This window comes from Coregonus lavaretus (genome assembly GCF_964263955.1).
Source record: "Coregonus lavaretus genome assembly, chromosome: 14".
NCBI lineage: Eukaryota > Metazoa > Chordata > Actinopteri > Salmoniformes > Salmonidae > Coregonus > Coregonus lavaretus.
Genome location: NC_140001.1, coordinates 2,568,683 through 2,585,344, shown reverse-complemented (window position 1 = coordinate 2,585,344; position 16,662 = coordinate 2,568,683). Strand labels below are relative to the sequence as shown.

The 16,662-nt window shown below is 46.0% G+C and overlaps 1 protein-coding gene across 2 annotated transcripts in view; it reads right to left on the bottom strand.

Annotated features, from left to right (window-relative positions):
- The window catches only part of parp8 (poly (ADP-ribose) polymerase family, member 8), an 86,051-nt gene extending 69,657 nt beyond the window's left edge, over window positions 1–16,394 (bottom strand). For both annotated transcript variants that reach the window (XM_084176522.1, XM_084176523.1), the window contains exons 1-6: window positions 15,656–16,394; window positions 14,931–14,985; window positions 6,880–6,917; window positions 5,762–5,851; window positions 4,213–4,283; window positions 4,040–4,108 (exon numbers count right to left, since the gene is read on the bottom strand). In XM_084176522.1, coding sequence (XP_084032648.1) covers window positions 4,040–4,108; window positions 4,213–4,283; window positions 5,762–5,851; window positions 6,880–6,917; window positions 14,931–14,985; window positions 15,656–15,746 — 414 coding nt within the window. In that variant the 5' untranslated portion in view covers window positions 15,747–16,394. The remainder of the gene's footprint in view (window positions 1–4,039; window positions 4,109–4,212; window positions 4,284–5,761; window positions 5,852–6,879; window positions 6,918–14,930; window positions 14,986–15,655) is intronic.
- Window positions 16,395–16,662: the final 268 nt, after the last annotated feature.

Below are 16,662 nucleotides of genomic sequence, written 5' to 3'. Positions count from 1 at the left end.
TGGAAACGTCCCACTGCAGGCCCCTTTCTGAGTGAGGTGACTGAAAATGACAGAAAATATAAAAAAGTGCCTTGATGAGTCTAGGACTACTTTGGGGAAATCTGCCATGAAATCAGGAGGCTTCATGCTCAGGTGGAGACGCCAGGGGAGGTCTGGCTGCTGGGTCTCACTCTATATGAGGTCAGGTGGAGACGCCAGGGGAGGTCTGGCTGCTGGGTCTCATTCTATATGAGGTCAGGTGGAGACGCCAGGGGAGGTCTGGCTTCTGGGTCTCACTCTATATGAGGTCAGGTGGGGACGCCAGGGGAGGTCTGGCTGCTGGGTCTCACTCTATATGAGGTCAGGTGGGGACGCCAGGGGAGGTCTGGCTGCTGGGTCTCACTCTATATGAGGTCAGGTGGAGACGCCAGGGGAGGTCTGGCTGCTGGGTCTCATTCTATATGAGGTCAGGTGGAGACGCCAGGGGAGGTCTGGCTTCTGGGTCTCACTCTATATGAGGTCAGGTGGGGACGCCAGGGGAGGTCTGGCTGCTGGGTCTCACTCTATATGAGGTCAGGTGGGGACGCCAGGGGAGGTCTGGCTGCTGGGTCTCACTCTATATGAGGTCAGGTGGAGACGCCAGGGGAGGTCTGGCTGCTGGGTCTCACTCTATATGAGGTCAGGTGGGGACACCAGGGGAGGTCTGGCTGCTGGGTCTCACTCTATATGAGGTCAGGTGGGGACACCAGGGGAGGTCTGGCTGCTGTGTCTCACTCTATATGGGGTCAGGTGGAGACGCCAGGGGAGGTCTGGCTTCTCTTCAGAGCTGCTGGGTCTCACTCTATATGGGGAGTTACACTTAATGCCACTGTACACTCTTAGAACAAAAGGGTCCAGCTGTCCCCTTAGGAGAACCCTTATGGGTTCCATGTAGAACCCTCTGTGGAAAGGGTTATACCTGCAACCCCAAAATTGGCTTTTCTAAGGGTTCTCCTATGGGGACAGCCGAAGAAGCCATTTTAGGTTTTTCGAGAGCACCTTTTTTTCCTAAGAGTGTTGCTAGGGGGTGGTTTCCTGGACACAGATTCATCCATTCTTGAAAGTGCTTTTCAAACCAGCACTGTTGCTAAGAGACGGTTGAACACTGGCGATCTAATGGTTAATCGTTACAGCAGTTGTTGAGGAGGAGATGAGGCTTGATGCTTACCTGACCTCCATAGTGTGCGTGTGTGTGTTTGGTATTTACTATCCTTGAGGAGACCAGAAGTCCTCAAAGATAGTGAAACAAGGAACATTCAGACAAGTGGGGACATTGCACTGGTCCTTTCACTGGTCCCCACAAGGATTTTTTTTAATTTTAGGCTTAGGGGTTAGGTTTAGGGTTAGGGTTACACTGTAAACCCCAATGTACTGTCATTACTCAAAACTTTTGAGGAAACCCGTTGCACTTAATATATCTGAGTCCAGTTACTTAAAGTGATTTTGTAGTCGTTACTCAAACCAATAGAGCCACTGTGACCCTGTATATTCATCGCCAAACCCACTGGCTCCAGGCCATCTATAAATCACTGCTAGGCAAATCCCTGTCTTATCTTAGCTCATTGGTCACCATAGCAACACCCACCCGTAGTCTGCGCTCCAGCAGGTATATCTCACTGGTCATCCCCAAAGCCAACACCTCCTTTGGCCGCCATTCCTTCCAGTTCTCTGCTGCCAATGACTGGAACGAACTGCAAAGATCTCTGAAGCTGGAGACTCTTATCTCCCTCACTAACTTTAAGCATCAGTTGTCAGAGCAGCTTACCGATCACTGCACCTGTACACAGCCCATCTGTAATTAGCCCAAACTACCTCATCCCCATATTGTTATTTATTTTGCTCATTTGCACCCCAGTATCTCTATTTGCACATCATCTTTTGCACATCTATCATTCCAGTGTTAATACTAATTGTAATTATTTTGCACTATAGCCTATTTATTGCCTTTCCTCCATAACTTACTACATTTGCACACACTGTATATAGATTTTCTATTGTGTTATTGACTGTACGTTTTGTTTATCCCATATGTAACTCTGTGTTGTTGTTGTTTTTAATCGCACTGCTTTGCTTTATCTTGGCCAGGTCGCAGTTGTAAATGAGAACTTGTTCTCAACTGGTTTACCTGGTTAAATAAAGGTGAAATAAAATAAATAAAATAAAGTAGGGCAGGGGTGTAAAACTCATCCATGGAGGGCCGAGAGTCTGCAGGTTTTTGGTTTTTCCTTTCAATTAAGACCTAGACAACCAGGTGTGGGGAGTTCCTTACTAAGACCTAGACAACCAGGTGTGGGGAGTTCCTCACTAAGACCTAGACAACCAGGTGTGGGGAGTTCCTTACTAATCAGTGACCTTAATTCCTCAATCAAGTCCAAGGGAGGAGTGAAAACCCACAGCCACTCGGCCCTCCGTGGAATGAGTTGGACACCTGTGCTGTAGGGGGTCCAGATTTTAGTTGTATCAGCTTGAAAATGTTGAGTAACGCCCCCCACTAAGCCACGCTCCCCACTAAGCTACGCCCCCACTAAGCCACGCCCCCCACTAAGCCACGCCACCAATATAATTTCCCAGTGTGCCTTGCCTTTTCGACTAAATTGCAGAGTTACCACCCATGACTGTGTTTATTAGCGACAGAGACATGGCTGTTGAATTCATTCATTTTCAGTCCTGTGGCCTTCACCAAGTGAGTTCCTAGGTGAGTGTTATCATTATAATTAAACTCTTTATGACAATACATTACATATCTCATAAGGCCTTATTTTGGGGCCTAGTAAGATTCCCATAATTCCCAGATTTTCAAAAGCTCCTGGTTGACAGACTTCCAGGAATCTTCCAACTGGGATTTCTGGAAAACCTGGAATATTTACCAGAATTTTGCAACCCTACCTGCAAGTCGCATTATGCTGGTTTGCAAAGTAATGTGTAATTCCTATTGGAATTCAGCAAGAGTTAGGATATCCAACAGTTGGAATTTTCACTCACCTGCAACCTGCATTCATAATGACTGCCAGGGTTAGCAACAGTGGGAGGAGACTACCTAAGCCATTCATAATGACTGCCAGGGTTAGCAACAGTGGGAGGAGACTACCTAAGCCATTCATAATGACTGCCAGGGTTAGCAACAGTGGGAGGAGACGACCTAAGCCATTCATAATGACTGCCAGGGTTAGCAACAGTGGGAGGAGACTACCTAAGCCATTCACAATGACTGCCAGGGTTAGCAACAGTGGGAGGAGACTATCTAAGTCATTTAAACTAGAACAACCATTTCAGTAACGGGTGCAAACAATCTAACTAAATCATTGGATTAGTTTAGAAAATGTCATGTTATTTATCTTTGTGTAGCATTAATCAATCAAATCACTCAATGTACATCCAAAACACAGATATTAAAAATCAACCTGCAGTAGAGCATGCTGGGAAAAAAGTTTGTTACCATAACTTGAGTTGGTGTGACTTCTTATTTAGTTCTGAGTCAGTACCACATAAACACTTGAAGTAATAATGACTTTACATTTACTTTGAGTTCAACTTACTAGAAGTATTTGAGATAAAAATGCCTTGGGGTTTACAGTGTAGGGTAAGGGTTAGAATTAGGGCTAAGGGTTAGGGGTTAGGGTTAGGTTTAAGGTTAGGGTTAGGGGTAAGGTTAGGGGTTAGGGTTAAGGTTAGGTTAAGGGTTAGGGGTTAGGTTTAAGGTTAGGGTTAGGGGTTAGGGTTAGGTTTAAGGTTAGGGTTAAGGTTAGGTTAAGGGTTACGGTTAAGGTTAGGTTAAGGGTTAGGGGTTAGGTTTAAGGTTAGGGTTAGGGGTTAGGGTTAGGTTAAGGGTTAGGGTTAAGGTTAGGGGTTAGGGTTAGGTTAAGGGTTAGGGTTAAGGTTAGGGGTTAGGGTTAGGTTAAGGGTTAGGGTTAGGTTTAAGGTTAGGGTTAGGGGTTAGGGAAAATAGGATTTTGAATGGGAATCAATTGTTTGGTCCCCACGGGGATAGTAAATCAACATGTGTCTGTGTCTTGACTCTTACCTGACCTCCATAGTAGAACTCCTCAGACTCAGCATCCCCCTCAGAGTCCTCCTCTATGGCATAGTGGCACTAGGGGGAGTTATTACTCACATTACAGTTTATAACACAGTTATTACAAGTTATAATGAGCCTTTACAATGTGTTACTAATCAGTGGACTGAGATGTAGCTCACCTGGTTTTTGTCTATCTGAAGTTTTGTCTTGATGGACAGGCAGCAGCTGGCGTCATTGTTGATCGTAATCTCTGTTGACAACACACACACGTATATATAAATATATATATATAAATATATAAATAAAACAATTAGCCAGCAGGTGTAAGTATCTACACTATTATTTACTTGCTTAGTATCCTTCAGAAAGGCGGAAAGATCTTGAGAAGAGAAATGTGAAATCAGACAAAGACCAAGGAGGAAGGAAGGACGAACAGGAAGCGGAGACGACGGACTTCCTTCTATTTACTGAGGCTTTGTCCCGAATGGCACCCTATTCCCTATATAGTGCACTACTTTAGACCAGAGAATGGCACCCTATTCCCTATATAGTGCACTACTGTTGACCAGGGCCCATAGGGAGACCCATAGGGATGTGGTCAGAAGTAGTGTACTTTATTGAGGATATGGTGCCATTTGGAACAAACGTTTGGCAGGTTGACTATTATACACCCAGTAGAATGTGTACACAGAGACAGTAGCTACCACTACATCCTGTTGTTAAATCTGACAGCAACCTCCCATCAGCCTCCCATCAGCCTCCCATCAGCCTCCCATCAGCCTCCAATCAGCCTCCAATCAGCCTCCCACCCATCAGCCTGAGAGACTCAAGGAACAAGGTCAACGCTGGTTGGAAATGTACAGAATTGTTGTTTTACGGGCTTGTCAGTTAATGTGTTCTGGAGTCGGCTATATACACATTGTAGCTATTCAGCAGACGCTCCAATCCGGAGCCACTTACATTAGTGCATTCATCTGAAGATAGCTGGGTGAGACAACAACACATCACAATTGTATCAAGTACTTTTTCCTCAACAAAGCAGTTTTCAGGAAAGTCAGTGCTAGTAAGAAAAGTAGAGTTATTTATGGTATTTATTTAAGATACTCTTTAGGAGAGAAGAGCTTGGACTGGGCTGAGTGGGAGCTGCCCTCCCATTGGGGTGCCAGGACAGAGAAGAGCTTGGACTGGGCTGAGTGGGAGCTGCCCTCCCATTGGGGTGCCAGGACAGAGAAGAGCTTGGACTGGGCTGAGTGGGAGCTGCCCTCCCATTGGGGTGCCAGGACAGAGAAGAGCTTGGACTGGGCTGAGCGGGAGCTGCCCTCCCATTGGGGTGCCAGGGTAGAGAAGAGCTTGGACTGGGCTGAGGGGGAGCTGCCCTCCCATTGGGGTGCCAGGACAGAGAAGAGCTTGGACTGGGCTGAGCGGGAGCTGCCCTTCCATAGGGGTGGGAAGGCCAAGAGACCTGAGGTGGCAGAACGGAGTGCTGGGGTGTCGGGTTAGGGTGTAGGGTTTGAGCATAGCCTGAACGTTTTTTTAAACAAGTTTCTGTGTTCTAAGTATTTATGCGGATTATAATCACTTTGCTTGACAATGCACTAGTTTAACTGTATAGAATACAGACAAGCAGGAAATAGTTCAGGAATGTTCCTGTATTCAAAGTATTTATGCAGATTCGAAGAGATCCGTCTATACTTGACAATGCAATACAGACAATCTGACTAAATGTACCTGTTGTGATTCTGTGGAAGATGATGGGGAGGGGCTCTCTGGTGACTAGAACGGCATCCACATTTTCAGAGTTTGATACATATGTGTTGTCTGTGTTGAAGAAAGAAAGAAAGTCAAAAACATTCATTAATGACAGACTTTACAAACGATACCTGGCATGGGGCAACCGGTGGGTTATCAATGACAGACTTTACAAACGATACCTGGCATGGGGCAACCGGTGAGTTATCAATGACAGACTTTACAAACGATACCTGGCATGGGGCAACCGGTGGGTTATCAATGACAGACTTTACAAACGATACCTGGCATGGGGCAACCGGTGGGTTATCAATGACAGACTTTACAAACGATACCTGGCATGGGGCAACCGGTGAGTTATCAATGACAGACTTTACAAACGATACCTGGCATGGGGCAACCGGTGGGTTATCAATGACAGACTTTACAAACGATACCTGGCATGGGGCAACCGGTGGGTTATCAATGACAGACTTTACAAACGATACCTGGCATGGGGCAACCGGTGGGTTATCAATGACAGACTTGATTATTTTGTTGTAATGTTGGACAATGATTTTAGCTCCGCCAGCTGTTCTTGTCCATCCGTGGGATTAACACTGTCAGTAAAGTATATTTTCTATCCAGCACCATAAAGTAAAGGAGAACGTCTTGAAGTGTGAAATAGTCTTATAAAAGGACACTGGAAGGCCGTTCGTTCCACTGCATATTCTTTCAAATCTTATTTCCTTTAAAACATCCATCCCACTGACTAGACCACTACCGTAGTTCACGTCTCAACTCAGAGAGTTGTAAGTAATACATCTTTCATGGATATTACGGTCCATTGCGTGACACATCCCAAAGCAGCTTTCTCCTCATATCACAGTGACATAATAGCTCATTGACTGAATAAGAATATGGGGCTCACTGACAGTCGCACTCTGTGGTTTCAGAATCTACGGCGTTATGCGACAAGTGGCCATGACCTCATTGGCACTCTGCGATGTGGATCACTCAGGCCTGAGGTCAGGGGTCATTCAACTCATGTAATGCATGATAGCTTGCAGTAGAGACACAGGGAAGTAATGTCAGTGAAGACATGACACAGTCCTTACCTGGGTAGTCGTCAGAGACGTGCACAGAGTAGGACACCCTGGAGGAGAATTAAGAAATACATTAAAACATAATATCCCAATAATAAATCATTCAGTCAATCAATCAAATGTATTTATAAAACCCTTATTGCATCAACAGTTGACACAAAGTGACAGAACAAAGCAGGTGTGTACAGTAACTGTCAGTAATATCAGTAGTGACAGTAAATGGAAAATGCATTATTGTTGTCCCCTGTGACCTGACTGTCCAATAAGACCTTAATGAACTTGACGGTGTCCATTTACAGTTCCTCAGTTCCTCAACACTGGAGCCCGGTGAAACTGGCAGGCTAAGCGGCTCTGTGCGGCTCAATAGAGAGCAAGCAGGTCAATTTCATATGTTCAAATGACGGAACTTGTAGATAACTTTAATCCACACACGGCTTTACACATCCTGATAAAGGAGTAGAGGATCTCACACAGGTTTCCCCATGGGTGCCTCCCAGAAGAACTTGAGAGTGTTTATCAGCAACAAACTATAGCAGATCCAATTAGCGTTATTCTGATGTCGGCTCAATCAAACTTCAAATCTTCTAAAATTAGTTATCAGTAGGAGGGATAGCATGAGTCCCAAATGGCAGCCTATTCCCGATATAGTGCACTAGGGCCCGTGAGGTTCTAATCAAAAGTAGTGCACTATATAGGGAATAGGGTGCCATTCTCTGGTCTAAAGTAGTGCACTATATAGGGAATAGGGTGCCATTCTCTGGTCTAAAGTAGTGCACTATATAGGGAATAGGGTGCCATTTGGGATGCGGTCATGGATTCAACACAATGGCTGAGCCAGCAAAGGAACATAACAGTCAAACCATGCAGTATTTTTAGCATGTAGTCCACAATAGAAGTCTGTCTGCAGTTTGTACCAGGGGGCAGAGTACATGATAACTGAGAAAGCACAACATCATTAAAAAGGTGTGAGTTTCAACCAGGGGAGCTCAGAAAATCTCAAAACATTGAGCAGGAAAAGGGCCAACCCATGTGAATGATTAAAATACACATTATTAAAATAAGGCTTCACAAATGACTGGCAGACATAATGCTGGTGTGGTCTGGTGTGGCATGGTGTGGTCTGGTGTGGTCTGGTGTGGTCTGGTCTGGTCTGGTGTGGTGTGGTCTGGTCTGGTGTGGTGTGGTGTGGTCTGGTGTGGTCTGGTGTGGTCTGGTGTGGTCTGGTCTGGTCTGGTCTGGTCTGGTCTGGTGTGGTGTGGTCTGGTCTGGTGTGGTCTGGTGTGGTGTGGTGTGGTCTGGTCTGGTGTGGTCTGGTGTGGTGTGGTGTGGTGTGGTCTGGTCTGGTCTGGTGTGGTGTGGTCTGGTCTGGTGTGGTCTGGTCTGGTCTGGTGTGGTCTGGTGTGGTCTGGTGTGGTCTGGTCTGGTGTGGTGTGGTCTGATGTGGTCTGGTGTGGTCTGGTCTGGTGTGGTCTGGTCTGGTGTGGTCTGGTCTGGTGTGGTCTGGTCTGGTGTGGTCTGGTGTGGTCTGGTGTGGTCTGGTGTGGTCTGGTCTGGTGTGGTCTGGCCTGGTGTGGTCTGGTCTGGTGTGGTCTGGTGTGGTCTGGTCTGGTGTGGTCTGGTCTGGTGTGGTGTGGTCTGGTCTGGTCTGGTGTGGTCTGGTCTGGTGTGGTGTGGTCTGGTCTGGTCTGGTGTGGTCTGGTCTGGTGTGGTCTGGTCTGGTGTGGTCTGGCCTGTTGTGGTCTGGTCTGTTGTGGTCTGGTCTGGTCTGATGTGGTCTGGTCTGATGTGGTCTGGTGTGGTCTGGTCTGGTGTGGTCTGGTCTGTTGTGGTCTGGTCTGGTCTGATGTGGTCTGGTCTGTTGTGGTCTGGTCTGGTGTGGTGTGGTGTGGTCTGATGTGGTCTGGTGTGGTCTGGTCTGGTGTGGTCTGGTCTGATGTGGTGTGGTCTGATGTGGTCTGGTGTGGTCTGGTCTGTTGTGGTCTGGTCTGGTGTGGTGTGGTGTGGTCTGGTGTGGTCTGGTGTGGTCTGGTGTGGTCTGGTCTGGTCTGGTCTGGTGTGGTCTGGTCTGGTGTGGTGTGGTCTGATGTGGTCTGGTGTGGTCTGGTCTGGTGTGGTCTGGTCTGGTGTGGTGTGGTCTGATGTGGTGTGGTCTGATGTGGTCTGGTGTGGTCTGGTCTGTTGTGGTCTGGTCTGGTGTGGTGTGGTGTGGTCTGGTGTGGTCTGGTCTGGTGTGGTCTGGTCTGGTGTGGTGTGGTCTGATGTGGTCTGGTGTGGTGTGGTCTGGTGTGGTCTGGTCTGGTGTGGTGTGGTCTGGTGTGGTCTGGTCTGGTGTGGTCTGGTGTGGTCTGGTCTGGTGTGGTGTGGTCTGGTCTGGTGTGGTCTGGTGTGGTCTGGTCTGGTGTGGTGTGGTCTGATGTGGTGTGGTCTGATGTGGTCTGGTGTGGTCTGGTCTGATGTGGTCTGGTGTGGTCTGGTCTGTTGTGGTCTGGTGTGGTGTGGTCTGGTGTGGTGTGGTCTCCAACACATTTCTCTCTCTGTAGTGTAGCCTCTGATGGGCCACTGGAAAGGCTGTTGATAAGGATCTCACTTAGTCTAAACACCTGCCCTCCAGACCTCACCAGACCACACCACAACAGACCAGACCACAACAGACTAGACCACAACAGACCACACCAGACCACAACAGACCAGACCACAACAGACTAGACCACAACAGACCACAACAGACCAGACCACAACAGACTAGACCACAACAGACCACACCAGACCAGACCACAACAGACTAGACCACAACAGACCACACCAGACCAGACCACAACAGACCAGACCAGACTAGACCAGACCACAACAGACCAGACCACACCAGACCACATCAGACCACACCACATCAGACCACACCACAACAGACCACAACAGACCAGACCACATCAGACCAGACCACAACAGACCAGACCACAACAGACCAGACCAGACCACATCAGACCAGACCACATCAGACCAGACAACAACAGACCAGACCACAACAGACCACATCAGACCAGACCACAACAGACCAGACCACAACAGACCACATCAGACCAGACCACATCAGACCAGACCACAACAGACCAGACCACATCAGACCAGACCAGACCAGACCACAACCCAGAGAGAGACCTCTGAAGGGCATTTGAAGGGCTAGCTCTGTCTTGGGACACAGCGGGACCTTGTTAAGCCTTGATGTGATGCTGCTAATTAAAAGCTCACAGAGACTTTGAGTGGCAGAATTAGACTTAATGAAATGACCATTCAGTCAGCCGCTGAAGTCTTAATATGTTTCCCAGACATGTAGCTGTAACTTAGGACCAACTGTGGACAGATGTTAGAGCATAACGGTAAATAACCTATAGCCCGGTGGGCAACTGTGGACAGATGCTAACCAGACTTTAATTTAGCATGTAGCCGTATCTAGCCTAGTGTGTGGACAGATGTTAGCAAGTAGCCAGGGCTGGGAGTAAAGGATTACATTTACATTTTACATTTTAGTCATTTAGCAGACGCTCTTATCCAGAGCGACTTACAGGAGCAATTAGGGTTAAGTGCCTTGCTTAAGGGCACATCGACAGATTTTTCACCTAGTCGGCTCGGGGATTAGAACCAGCGACCTTTCGGTTACTGGCACAACGCTCTTACCCACTAAGCTACCTGCCGCCCCCATGTCCGTAATTGTAATCCGTTATGTTACCAGCAAAAATATTGTAATCAGATTACAGATACTTTTGAAAAACTAGATGATTACTTCCAGGATTACTTTTAGGATGTTTGCGGGGGGGGGGGGGGACTTTCACACCTTTCTCTTTTCTCAATGACATTCAAATCAACATTGAACAAAGGCGCAAGTTTAAGTTTGTTCTACCTGAGGGAGTCTGACCACCAATCAGAGACCACTATGATGACACACCAAATGATGACCACCAATCAGAGACCACTATGATGACACACCAAATGATGACCACCAATCAGAGACCACTATGATGACACACCAAATGATGACCACCAATCAGAGACTACTATGATGACACACCAAATGATGATAATGGTGATGATGTGAGCCATGACCAGCCTTTCATGGCTACAGACGTGAGTGCTACGGGTCGGTAGTCATTTAGGCAGGTTACCTTAGTGTTCTTGGGCACAGGGACTATGGTGGTCTGCTTGAAAGATGTTGGTATTACAGACTCGGTCAGGGACAGGTTGAAAATGTCAGTGAAGACACTTGCCAGTTGGTCAGCGCATGCTCGGAGTACACGTCCTGGTAATCCGTCTGGCCCTGCGGCCTTGTGAATGTTGATCTGTATAAAGGTCTTACTCACATCAGCTACGGAGAGTGTGATCACACAGTCATCCAAAACAGCTGATGCTCTCATGCATGCTTCAGTGTTGCTTGCCTTGAAGCGAGCATAGAAGTGATTTAGCTTGTCTGGTAGGCTCGTGTCACTGAGCAGCTCGCGGCTGTGCTTCCCTTTGTAGTCTGTAATAGATTGCAAGCCCTGCCACATCCGGCAAGCGTCAGAGCCGGTGTAGTACGATTCAGTCTTTGTCCTGTATTGACGCTTTGCCTGTTTGATGGTTCGTCGGAGGGCATAGCGGGATTTCTTATAAGCGTCCGGTTTAGAGTCCCGCGCCTTATGGTTGGGGTTTGTACATACGGTCACTGTGGGGACGACGTCATCGATGCACTTATTGATGAAGCCAGTGGCTGATGTGGTGTACTCCTCAATGCCATAGGAAGAATCCAGGAAAATATTTTAGTCTGTGCTAGCAAAACAGTCCTGTAGCTTAGCATCTGCTTCATCTGACCACATTTTTATTAACCGAGTCACTGGTGCTTCCTGCTTTAGTTTTTGCTTATAAGCAGGAATCAGGAGGATAGAGTTATGGTCAGATTTGCCAAATGGAGGGCGAGGGAGAGCTTTGTATGCGTCTCTGTGTGTGGAGTAAAGGTGGTCTAGAGGTTTTTTTCCTCTGGTTGCACATTTAACATGCTGGTAGAAATGAGGTAAAACTGATTTAAGTTTCCCTGCATTAAAGTCCCCAGGGGCCCAGGTCAAAAGTAGTGCACTATGTATTGAATAGGGTGTAATTTGGGACCCAGTCGTGCTCTAATTACAAGCCAGCAGAATTAAAGTACAAGCATACACATACTCTGCATATACCAGACAGACCTGGGACCAGTCTATCATATATCAGACAGACCTAAATCTGGGGGGCGAAGGTTCACCTTCCAACAGGACAACGACCCTAAGCACACAGCCAAGACAATGCAGGAGTGGCTTCGGGACAAGTCTCTGAATGTCCTTGAGTGGCCCAGCCAGAGCCCGGACTTGAACCCTATCGAACATCTCTGGAGAGACCTGAAAATAGCTGTGCAGCGACGCTCCCCATCCAACCTGACAGCGCTTGATTGGATCTGCAGAGAAGAATGGGAGAAACTCCCCAAATACAGGTGTGCCAAGCTTGTAGCGTCATACCCAAGAAGACTCGAGGCTGTAATCGCTGCCAAAGGTGCTTCAACAAAGTACTGAGTAAAGGGTCTGAATACTAATGTAAATGTGATATTTACGTTTTTTTTTTTTTTTATTAAATTTGCAAAAAATTCTAAAAACCTGTTTTACTTTGTCATTATGGGATGTTGTGTGTAGATTGATGAGGGGAAAAAACAATTTAATCAATTTTAGAATATGGCTGTAACGTAACAAAAGGTGGAAAAACTCAAGGGGTCTGAATACTTTCCAAATGCACTGTATATGAAGCTATAGATAGTAGGCTACACTGCATAATGAAACAATCCCTAGTACGGTAGTGTTATGAGCGTGGACGGACTGTATTATTTGGCATTAATAGACTGCTTTTATGCACAACTTTCTATCCAAGCTGGGAGAGAGTGTGAGGACAGCTCATGTCATGCAGGTTAAGGTGGGCTATACAGGACAGTTGTAAACCAATCAATTGGTAGCTAATTAGTATGCTGTTGCATCCAACATTCATTTTACAATCTGCAGTGTTTGAATTTCCAACTTTAATTACTGAACAGGTAATGACATTATTGGCCACCAGCTGGCAGCATTGCGACACTGTGTATAGCTTGGTGAAATGCTAGGCTTTGTAAAAGTCTAAGGTGTTACTATGCTAACATATGGAATTGTTTTAAGATGGTCATACCATGGATCATTTAGCTACTTGATTTCGAATTTTAGGACTCCTTTAGTTATCCCCCAAAAATTGTACACCTTTTTTGTTTTATAAAATATTGAATTTGGCCATTACTACTACTACTATAGACCATAGAAAAGCATTGAATAACACATTCATAAATGGCAAAAATAAATTAATATCTATCATAAGAAATAATGTTTTGAAGAGACTGTCCTTTATCTAAGAGATATAAGAAAAGCTCAGGAAATATTTGTGGGGTTTTTGGGACACATATTTAACTCCTTATTTTTGTTGGCACAAAACTACCTCCATTCATTTGTACGGGTTACCTTCAGACGAGTCCCGTGTTCGTGAGAGTCTCCCCTTTCCACAGGGGGTCATATTAGTTTGTAGCCCAAACAGTTTGGACGCTACAGACAGAAGTTGGCACATCAGCGTTACAGACTTCAGACGAGTCCCCGTGGGGCTTGTGGGGGTCATAAAGCAAAACGGAGAACACCATCGTGTTAGTGAGAGTCTCATCTATTCATTTGTAGGTCAAACCGTTTGGGAGCTACAGACGTTTTTCGAGAGAAGACCGATTTTCAGGATGTCTCATGGTCTGACAAACACCGCTGTAGCTCGGACACCTTCCACCGCAGACGTGGAAGGCCGACATAGGCGGATGGGGTGGATTGAGACGCAGCCCGTGCAAATATCTCTAGCTTAAACAAATATCTCTAGCTTAAACTGACGGAGTTTGATGGGGATGTATTTATTAAGTTACGGGAGTGTCAGAAGACTCTTAATTAACATGAGGAAATTACAACAAAATAGGTCTACCAATAAACATTGATCCATTAGCTAAAGGCAAAGCTATACACGCCCTTGCACCACAGAAAACCGATAGGCATGCAGTCGCATAGACATGTCGCAATGTCAGTACCATTGACAGCGATTGGTAGTCTATACTTTGTGAGTGGCTGACAGGTTGAAAAACTAACTGAGGGCCTCCCGAGTGGCGCAGTGGTCTAAGCATCGCAGTGCTAGCTGTGCCACTAGAGATCCTGGTTCGAGTCCAGGCTCTGTCACAGCCGGCCGTGACCGGGAGACCCATGGTGCGGCGCACAATTGGTCCAGGTTGGGGGAGGGTTTGGCCGGCAGGGGTATTCTTGTCCCATCGCGCACTAGCAACTCCTGTGGCGGGCCAGGCGCAGTGCACGCTGACACGGTCGCCAGGTGTACGGAGTCTCCTCCGACACGTTGGTGTGGCTGGCTTCTGGGTTAAGCGGGCACTGTGTCAAGAAGCAGTGCGGTTCGGCTGGGTTGTGTTTCGGTGGGACGCACGGCTCTCGACCTTTGCCTCTCCCGAGTCCGTATGGGAGTTGCAGCGATGGGACAAGACTGTAACCACCGATTGGATACCATGAAATTGGGGAGAAAAAGGGATACAAATATCTATTTATTTTTAACTAACGGGGGCGAACTCCGACCTTGCAGGGTCCAGAGTCCAGACAAACTGCCTTACACCAGTGAAACACACAACCCATGTGAACAATTTCCCAAAACAACTGAACAACCAGCCCTGAGGACAACCAGTAGGCAAGCCATGGCCCAGTAGGATACAGCGTAGCAATGGTACAGAATGAATGGCCCAGTAAGATACAGTTTTATCAATGGTACGGAATGAATGGCCCAGTAGGATACAGTGTATCAATGGTACAGAATGAATGGCCCAGTAAGATACAGTTTTATCAATGGTACAGAATGAATGGCCCAGTAGGATACAGTGTATCAATGGTACAGAATGAATGGCCCAGTAAGATACAGTGTTTCAATGGTACAGAATGAATTAATGATGTCAACAATCTAAGAATGTTGTACTGTACCTTCTGGAGCCTTTGGAATAAGTGAAGGTGAAAGTGGCGTCAGTGTATCTGAAATCTGAAATATAGAACCGGTCAGAACAGAAACCAAGCAGAGGGTTATTAACCACTGCTACACAACGGCAAGATACAACCACAGGAGAAAGAAATCCCTTTCAACAAATGCAGTTTCCATGGCGACATCAAAAGGGGTTTCCACTGACTGACAAAATATGTAAATGAGCATAAATTGTTGGACATTATATCACATTTACACAACCGTTACGTTATGTCCGGTACAGCTGTAAAGTCAATAGGCAAATAGACCATTCGGCTGCTGTCATCAATATTATGTCTGTCTGTTATTCTGTAGAGATGTTTAACCAAAGCCTATTGTCATCATGACAGGCATATTAATGTTATTTTCAGCTCTATTCTAGTTCTGTTCATACTTATCATAATTTCAAACTATCCGTATCAGGGCCTACAAATGTTTTGCCAGACAAAAATGTAATGATAAGACTATAATGGTGTCTGGGTTTTCCCAATTTAATCTTAACGCACAGCTATCGAATACAATTATTTAGGCCTATGATTAGATTGATTTGTTACGATATTGACAACTATCGGGTCTAGAAGATGCTTATGCTATTGAGGGCAGTGATGTAAAATGAGTGTGTTCATGAACATACACCAACACATACTAGAACACACCACTACCACCACTGACTATACACGGATACACTCACCAGAGAAAAGGCAGTCTTTCTCTGCCTTGCACCTTTGAATTACGACGTCGACGTCTTTTTGTATTCTCTCTTGTCTTGAACACATCCCCATGAAATAAACCCCACGAGAATGGCTTCTCTTTTTTAATAACTGCAAAATAAGATCCCATCAAATGACTGATATATTTCCAGTAAACTGAATTTGCGATGGAGCGTGGCTGGCTGGGCTGGTTGGTTGAGATTGCTTCCGTTATATTTCCAGGTGTTTCGGATCCGTTTCAACTCGACCGGGATATCATCTCGGATAACAATAGATTATGATAGTAGGCCTAATCTGCAGCAGGAGTCGGCAGTAGTTCCGCACCTCGACGGATTTCATAAAGACAGCCTGTTTTACACCGGAAGCCCCAGTCTCCACTCTTCATCACTCTGCACGGTTGAACGTTTCTAACAATGGCGATTTCGAAAAGCTACGGTTGGAAAAGCTCGACTATTGCCTGTCTTAAAGTTAAACCAACATCGCTTGCAGGGTTTTATTATATCTAGAGATTAACAAAACAGAGCATCTCGAATAATAAACTTTGCCAGATGCCAGCCGACAGTCCCCTCGGTGTAAAGTAAACGATGCCGATGTCAGAGCTTATCTATCCACTCATCAGACTGTCACGGACTGGAATTAAAGTGTAAATTGATAGTGTGACTTCATCCATGAGAGCTATGGAGAGAGAATTAACCTACTATTATGAAGGCATGTGATGCACGCCTGAATATGTCCTGCCTGCCCATCAACCCAAGAAACTGGCAGTTTCCAACCTGGAGTCAGGGGTAGATCTAAATACAAGACCCTCCAATTACTAAAATATGTTTCGTTTAGTATGGTATGTATTAATTTGTGGATGTCTATCATCCATTTGGTATGATATGCTTTGAATTGCAATTCGTACAATTTGTTACAAATTGCTTTTCGTACAATACAGTATACCATACATTTTTCTAAAAACGTATATTATGTTACGAATACCAATTTG